Source organism: Oenanthe melanoleuca, chromosome 11 (assembly GCF_029582105.1).
Source record: "Oenanthe melanoleuca isolate GR-GAL-2019-014 chromosome 11, OMel1.0, whole genome shotgun sequence".
NCBI lineage: Eukaryota > Metazoa > Chordata > Aves > Passeriformes > Muscicapidae > Oenanthe > Oenanthe melanoleuca.
The window spans coordinates 12,745,608-12,752,040 of NC_079345.1; the positions used below are offsets into that span (position 1 = coordinate 12,745,608).

The 6,433-nt window shown below is 54.1% G+C and overlaps 1 protein-coding gene across 1 annotated transcript; it reads left to right on the plus strand.

Annotated features, from left to right (window-relative positions):
- Window positions 1-2,725: 2,725 nt before the first annotated feature.
- Window positions 2,726-6,076, plus strand: CBLN1 (cerebellin 1 precursor). Its single transcript, XM_056501007.1, has 3 exons — window positions 2,726-3,293; window positions 3,488-3,607; window positions 4,778-6,076. The coding sequence occupies exons 1-3, from the start codon at window positions 3,027-3,029 to the stop codon at window positions 4,973-4,975; spliced, it is 585 nt and encodes a 194-aa protein (XP_056356982.1). The 5' UTR covers window positions 2,726-3,026; the 3' UTR covers window positions 4,976-6,076.
- The last annotated feature ends 357 nt before the right edge of the window (window positions 6,077-6,433 follow it).

The window sequence follows — 6,433 nt, forward strand, 5'->3', positions numbered from 1 at the left end:
GTCTTTTCTTAAAAGCAGACACCAAAGAGCTCTGCTTACCAAATATATTCATTTCAGACTAACATCTACAGCATCTCTTACAGTTTGTTGATACCATTTCCATTGTATCTCAATGACCACTGCCCTCTTGGATCTCAAAGACACTGACTAACAATGCAGATTGTAATTAGAAGGGATAACTTAATTCCTGGCCCTCTTGTGAGCATCTGGATTTGTAAATCTCCACTCCTAGATGGGGACCTCTTTGCTCATGATCATGCCACGTGCTTAAATACAACCCCTACATCCTCCTGCTGAGCACCTCTTCTTTGTGTCCAGTACAGTCAGAGACTGTTGTCAATACAGAGAGAATCAACACACCTGCCTAGCACTGCATGACATTTAATGAAAATGAGTCAGGTCTAATTTGCGTGGCAAGTGTTACTTTATTGCAGCCAGAGCTGCAGAAGCAGGATGCTACAGTGCTAGTTAAGTGTGCAAGACTGAAAGTCACTGATAAAAAAGGTGCCTGGCACAGGAATCTTGGCACTCCCCCTTGCCTGCCTGCCCACCTCCTGTGTGAGGTAAAGTGACAAATTTGTTCATTTTTCCAGGTGCCCCTGTTGTTCTTTCTCCATCCACCAAGCCATCAGAGTAGTCAAAGAGCTTGGGGATAGAAGGTCCACCCAGCCTCCCTTGGAGGGATCACCAAACAACTTCCAGCCTGGCAGAGCCCCCTGGGCTCAAATCCTCAAGCTACATCTAAAGAGCTCTCCAGCATGAAAGAATTAATTTTCATCATCCACAGGAAGTGTCTTACATGAGAAATACATGAATATTTTTTATGAGTCATGTGTGTTGAAAGAACATGTATAGTTCTTTGAGTCAAGCACTCGAAAAATTTAAAAGGGCAGAGTTGTGCTCCTTCAGTTTCCATTCCCCCAAGTTACCTCACCAAAATGACAAGAATGCAAAATGCTATTTTCACTAATTTTTATTTGGTTTAGCCTTTTCTGTACCCCTTAGAAATATTAACTTACTTTAAAGTTTCTGATTCAGATTTCGGACTCAGTTAAGACTGTCAGCAGCAATAATACATTGTAAATCTTAAGCTCATGTCTTGACGTAAAACATACCACACCTTCTAACAGGCTGTGGCTCCACCCACTCACTTTCTATGTCTCAGGATAATTCTTCTTTCTCTTTTATTATTTCCCCAACTCCTTTCTGACTACTCTTCTTCCCCTATAATCATTTTGCCACTACATTGGTTTCCAGACTGCTTCAGTGTTGAACATCCGAAGTGCGGGGTATTTCGACCCTCCCTGCGGAGGCTCCTGATGCCATTGGTTCCTGCTCCATCCCGTCCCCTCACAGCCAGCCAGTACCAACCCACGGGCAGACTCTGATACTTCACAGACTGTCTGAACAACTTTACAGACACGCGTTTAACTTAGCAGGGCAGTTATATGAATAAAGTTTTATTTATGGCAGTTTTCAGAGAGAGATCGATCACTTTCCCAGGTAAAAAATATTACGAATCACACAGCCAGAACAGCATAATAAAATAAAGTAAAGCCTTTACCAAAATTCATAATGATTTGCACTGGAGCCCAGTTTTGGATGACATTCAGTTTCCCAGAGAAGATGCTACAAACTCCATAAAAGTTTTTATCTCTGAAGTTTAACTTTGTAAACAGATCTGCCTGTTAGAAAATAACTCTTTTCCAGTCGTTTGTTTCTAATCTCTTCATTTACAATCCCGGGCGATGATTTTTTGACAGCACATCCAGAATGAACACCGGTCAGACGTCCACGGATACAAAGCAATCTTTGCACTTAAGGGAACAACGAGGACCCTAAAGCCGCGTTCCGGGCTGGTGCCACGGCGGGGCAGGGCACGGAGTCCCGGCCGGCCGGGGACTGTCCCTGTTCCCTGCCAGCGGGGCCAGCGGGGCTCTGCCGGCCACCAAAGGCTCTAGGAGCTGGCGGAGTTTCTTGCTGAGGAAGCCTTGCGGTCTTTTCCTCCCCGGGATGCCAACGAGGCAGCTGAAGACAGCGGAGCCTGAGCACTTCTGAAAGGGGGACCCGCGGCATCCCATCCGTCGGTGCGCTCTCCGGCGGGGTCTCAGCCGGCGGTGCTCCGGCTGCTCGGAGGCAGCAGCAGGCCTTTGCCCCGCCAGCAGCCGCTCCCTCCAGCCTGCCTCGCCCAGCTGCCCCGCGGAAAGCGCTGCCCCGCTCCGCCCCACGGGCCCGCAGCCCGGCTTTGCCCGACGTGCCGGTCCGAGCTGCTCCACCGGAGTTCTGGAGCCCCGCCCTGCCTCAGCCCCGCGCCCGGCGCTCCTACCTAGGTGGTGCGGTGCGGTGCGGTGCCACGCGGCGCTATGCTATTGTGCTATGCTATGCTGTCCGGTGCCGTGCTGCGCAGTGCGGTGCGGTGCTATGCTGTGCTGTGCTATGCCATGCCATGCCATGCCATGCCATGCCATGCCATGCCATGCCATGCCATGCCATGCCATGCCATGCCATGCTATGCTATGCCATGCCATGCCATGCCATGCCGTGCGGTGCGGTGCGGTGCGCGCGGCTGCCGGGCACCTGCTCCCGCGCCCGCGCCCGCGCCGCCCCACAAAAGCGGCGGCGGCGGGCGGCGGCAGGCGGACTGCGCGCCCATTGGCTGGGCGGCGCGCGGCGGAGGCGGGCGCGGGGCGCTGACGCCAGCGCGGGGCCGGTGGGGAGGCGGGGCCGCGCCCCGCGCCGTCTTTGTGCTCGCCGGCAGCCCCGGCAGCGCCGCCGCCTCCCGCCGCCTCCCTCAGCCCCGCTCGGCGCGGCGGGCGGCTCCGCTGCGCTCCGAACCGCCCGGCCCCCGCTCCGCTCCGCAGCGCTCCGCGCCGCGCTATGTGTGCCGGCGCTGCCGTGCCTCCTCGCGGCCGCTTCCCACCCGGCGGGGCGCGCTCGGCCCCGCTCTGAGCGCGGCGGGGCAGGGCAGCGAGCGGAGCGGAGCCCGGACGCTGCCGCCCGGCGCGGAGCGAAGGGAGCGCGGCGCCATGCGGGGCCCGGGGCTGGGGCTGGGGCTGGGGCTGCTGCTGGGCGCGGCGTGGGTGGCGTGCGGGCAGAACGAGACGGAGCCCATCGTGCTGGAGGGCAAGTGCCTCGTGGTGTGCGACTCCAACCCCACCTCCGACCCCACCGGCACGGCGCTCGGCATCTCCGTGCGCTCCGGCAGCGCCAAGGTCGCCTTCTCCGCCATCCGTAGCACCAACCACGAGCCCTCCGAGATGAGCAACCGCACCATGATCATCTACTTCGACCAGGTGCGGCGGGGCTCGGGCGCTCCGGGGCGGCGGGGCTCGGGGCGCGCCGCCGCGGGAGAAGTTGCCGGGGCCGGGCCGGGGACGCGCCGCCCCGCGGGGCCCTGCCCGCCGGAGGGGGGGCGCTGGGGGCCGGGGGCAGCGGGGCTGGGCGGCAGCGGCCCCGCGTCGGTGCTGACGGTGCCCTTCCCTTCCAGGTACTAGTGAATATCGGCAGCAACTTCGACTCGGAGCGGAGCACTTTCATCGCGCCCAGGAAAGGGATTTACAGTTTCAATTTTCACGTGGTGAAAGTGTACAACAGACAAACCATCCAGGTCAGCTCCGAGCGCCGCCGCCGGGCTCCGCGGGCACCGCGGGAGGGAGCGGACGGGTGGGCGGCCCGGGGGGCACGGGGCCGTGCGGGCGGCGGGGCGGGACGCGCCCCTGAGCGGCCGCGGGAGCGCAGACCTGCGGCGATCTCCGCTCGGGGGGACGGTGCCCAAGGGGCCTCGGAGCCCCACCAGGCCTCCGCTCGGCCCCTGTCCGCATGAGCCGTCCCGGGCTGGCAGGTGATCGGCCGCCTGCCGCCACCTCCCCGCTTGTCCGGGCCCTCGGACTACCCGGTACCGCGGAGCTCTGGCAGGAGCATCCCTGCACAGAGCCCGTAGGAACCGCGGCCCCTGGCGGGCTTCTCACCCGCTCTCCTGTGGCAGAAGGTTTCATAGGAATTTGGTGTTCAGGGAGGTGCCTATGGCATGGAAATTATAATGAATCTGTGCATGTCTATGCAGCTATCCTATACCTGCCTTTTCTATGGGTTTTGATTCATATGCTGCTCTAGGCAGGGTTAATAAATTACCGGCCTGAAGCCAGGTAGCACAATCAAGACAGGAATCTGACTCTATAATGATGCACTTTGCAAAGGTGTATGGACATGTAGCACCGTTCTGGTGCAAGTGGCTTAACACCTTTAGATTGGGCAGGTAGTGTATTATTAATGTGGGGTAAGCAGTCCCGCAGTCATTAACGTGAGCTTAGCAGAGCTTATTGACTGTGTTGTGGCATATTGTCTTCGCTGCCTAACAAAGGAAAACTACCCCTTGAATACACTTCAAAGGCCCTGACTCCGGCGGCTGTGGCTCTGCTCCTCGCTGTCTCTGAGGTTTCACATAAAGCCATCTTTCAATAAGTACAAGCAGTCCTCTTTTCATAGCCTGAAAACACAGGCACCCTATTGAAATTCTCCAAAATAGGATCAATGTCCTGCTTTATATGCACCGGGTGTTTTGATGTGGTTGTCGGTCTAAAACAGTGGTGAAAGACTTCTTCCTTTGGAGTATATACCTTAGCTGGCTTTAGATTGGTATTTCTTTTTTATGGGGCTGGAGTTTCAGCTGTCAAAAGAGACCTTTCCTTAACTAAGCATTTTACCTGTTAGGCGAGCCCCAGCGGTGTCGTTGTCTGACTTTAATTGACAGAGGGCTTTGTTTTATCTTGCTCTTTAGGTGAGTTTGATGCTAAATGGGTGGCCAGTGATTTCTGCCTTTGCAGGGGACCAAGATGTAACCCGAGAAGCTGCTAGCAATGGAGTCCTGATTCAGATGGAAAAAGGAGACAGAGCTTATCTAAAACTGGAGAGAGGAAACTTGATGGGAGGCTGGAAGTATTCAACATTCTCTGGATTTCTAGTGTTCCCTCTTTAAATCACTTCTCATCCAAGAAAAGGGAGAAATCTCTTACAAATTCCCAAGTCAGAGCTGGGTTTGAAGAATCATGGACAGCAGACTTTTTACATTCAAATATTAAAGAAGCTTAATCCTGCTTAGGTTTGTGTACATCAGCTTTGAAGAATTACTACTTATTTTTGTTGTGTTGCAGCCAACAGGCGGGAGACACTATAATTGATCAAACCCCCATTTATATTCTTCTCTCTCCTCCCACAAAATTAGTTCCCATCTCTGTGTCATTGGTGTAATCTGCCATTGTTCCCCCATGGCTTCTGCCTCACACAAGTAGACTTTAGATATTTTCATTGTCCTTTACAGCATATTTTGTAGTTTTGTTTTTAAAACATGTTAATCTTGACTCTTTCTCTGAGTTTAACTTTTAAAAAAAGAAAAAAGCAAAGTATTTTTTGAATACATGGATGCCATGATGGAAGGGAAAATGCAATTCTTGCTGTGTACTGGCTGGCAAAAGGAGAAATTTCTACATGAAGAACTATCCACAGCCAAGGCTGACTAGAGTATTTCAATATTTCTATGTAATTCTGAGTGATTGTGAAATTTAAGGCTGCTAAATGTTTTGATGCTTGTTTTGCTCTTGTACAACGTGGCCCAACTAAAACGCCAGGAAGTATATTGAACTTTTACTATTACTCTGTAATATATGTGTGAATATTGAAAATTAATTTTTGCTTTAATTCAATAAAGTTTAAATGGGACTTTTATTTTTCTTAACCAGAAATAAGGTTTCTCAATGCAGGGAGGCCGGGGCAGGAGGCTGCTGCAGTGGGACGGGCTCGGGGGGCGCGGCCGCTGGCCCCCGCTGCCCCGCACGGGCCCCGCAAGCCCTGCGGGCAGTGCCGGCAGCCCGAGCGGACCGGCCACAGGAGGAAGTTTCACGCCGTCTCTGATATCCACTTATTTATAGCATTTATCTGTATTATATTCTCTAAACCAGATCGCATTTTATACGGCCGCCTAAAACCACCTGACCATGTGCACTCGAGGCTGGTACTATTGATTCGCTGGTATTATTTGTTAACCGTCTTTTGAAGATATAAATGCTATAATTTTGCAGTACTCAAAGAGATTACTACTTTTATTAAAAGGTGCGTACCGAGGATTTCGATTGTATCTAAACTTCAATGTGAAATAAATCGGTGAAACGAGCCCCGGGTTGTGTGCGTGGCGCGGCTGGCGCGGGGCTGCCCCGGCTGCGGCACCAGCGGAGCCGCGCGAATCCCCGGCTCCCGGGAAGGGATTTAATTAGCTCCAAGAAGGGGGACATTAATACGAGCACAATAAGCAACGCTTCTCGCTTTATTCACAGGTTCTGCCCTGGAAACAGACCGGCGGGGCGGGCGGGGACGCGCTCCGCGAGGGGCGGCGGTGGGGAGCGGGGTCGGCCGGAGCCGGGGATGGCCGCGGCCCTCGGAC